The sequence below is a fragment of the Antrostomus carolinensis genome, unplaced genomic scaffold, assembly GCF_000700745.2.
Source record: "Antrostomus carolinensis isolate BGI_N321 unplaced genomic scaffold, ASM70074v2 scaffold15254, whole genome shotgun sequence".
NCBI lineage: Eukaryota > Metazoa > Chordata > Aves > Caprimulgiformes > Caprimulgidae > Antrostomus > Antrostomus carolinensis.
The window spans coordinates 25,075-26,478 of record NW_010312921.1 but is presented as its reverse complement, the minus strand read 5'-3'; the positions used below and the strand labels follow the sequence as shown (position 1 = coordinate 26,478).

General features: G+C 45.5%; 1 protein-coding gene across 1 annotated transcript in view; it reads left to right on the top strand.

The window, feature by feature from the left end:
* LOC104524338 (pleckstrin homology-like domain family B member 2) overlaps positions 1 to 1,404 on the top strand; it is a gene marked incomplete at its 3' end in the record, with an annotated part of 29,638 nt that overhangs the window by 4,768 nt on the left and 23,466 nt on the right. The window contains exon 2 of the mRNA XM_029084791.1: positions 1 to 29. This exon is cut by the window's left edge and continues 1,368 nt beyond it. Within this exon, the coding sequence (XP_028940624.1) occupies positions 1 to 29 (29 nt within the window). The remainder of the gene's footprint in view (positions 30 to 1,404) is intronic.

Genomic DNA, 1,404 nt, shown 5'->3' with positions numbered 1-1,404 from the left:
GGCTTCGGGAGCAGGAGATGGAACGCCTGGTAATTTTTTATTTTCCTCTTAGTTTTTTCATGGCAGTTAGCATTTGCATAATGTCCATCCTACAGCAGAGCATAAGCCACCATGATTTGGGGCAGTGGGTGTGAGCTGGAGCACAGGAGGTTCTGCTTAAACTTGAGAAGAAACTTCTTTACAGTGAGGGTGACAGAGCCCTGGGACAGGCTGCCCAGGGAGGTTGTGGGGTCTCCTTCTCTGGAGACATTCAAGACCCGCCTGGACGCCTTCCTGTGTGATCTCATTTAGGTTCCTGCTTTGGCAGGGGGGTTGGACTAGATGATCTTTTGAGGTCCCTTCCAATCCCCGAGATTCTGTGATTCTGTCATTTGAAATTCACATGTTGCCTGCTTTAGATGCCTTATTTATTATCACAGTCCAGGAAGCTAATGAATAATGTGCTGCTGTAACAGCTCGGATAGAGAGTACCATCCACTCATCTTAAAAACATCTTGGAACCCACGTAAATTGTGTTCAGTCATCCTGTGGGCTCTGTCAAAATGTCTACGTACATAAAAGCCACAAATTACACTGCAGGGATCCGGTACTTTTTGTTTGAGATGATGGCACTGCTTTGTGGTAAGTGGGTAAAAAAAAATTGAGTCTCAGCTATAAGCTGCTCAGAGTCACGTGTGCTGTGCTACAGAGTCAGGTATAGATTGGTGTGGGTTCAGCATCCAGCATCAGAAGCTTTCTCTGCTTGGTTGTGGTTTTTCCTTCTGAGTATTTTCATTAAAATATGAGCTTCCTTGCTTCTCCCCCTCCTGAAATGGAGAGGAGCAGAGGGGGACAGAGTTTCAATCTTTGTTTCTAGTCAACATGAAGCAGTGCATACTGCTTCAGCTCGGCATTGAACTTGACAGCAAAATGTAACTTATATGTTATTGAAACAACATTTGGATGGAGAAAAAAAAGTCTTCAAAATACACGAAGAATATTGAAAGAGTTTTGTATTGAAACTTTCCCTGAGAGTAAACTTAGTATTTGTTTGAAAAAAGTTTTTGCAGTGGCTACAGAGTCTGTCTCACCTTGTTGACACCCATTCATTTCGTACTGATTTTATGGTACTGGGGTCATTATACGGCCCAATTTGTATTACTGAGTCTTAGATGTGAGAAGTCAGCTTGACATTTGTGTGCTTTAATTCAAATCTTTATGGATTTGAGCAAAATGGGGATAGGGTGCTCTTAAACCTGTCTGGTTTGCATACAGACAGCGAGGCTGCAGGGGAGCTCACTTCCCAGGCAGGCTGGGGTGAAAAGCCATGGGATATGGGAGCGGTGGGATGCAGGAGCAGCAGCTGCCGCTCAGGGGCCACCAGCAACGCCCGGAGCCTGTGCAGGGGCCACCAGGCCCACACCG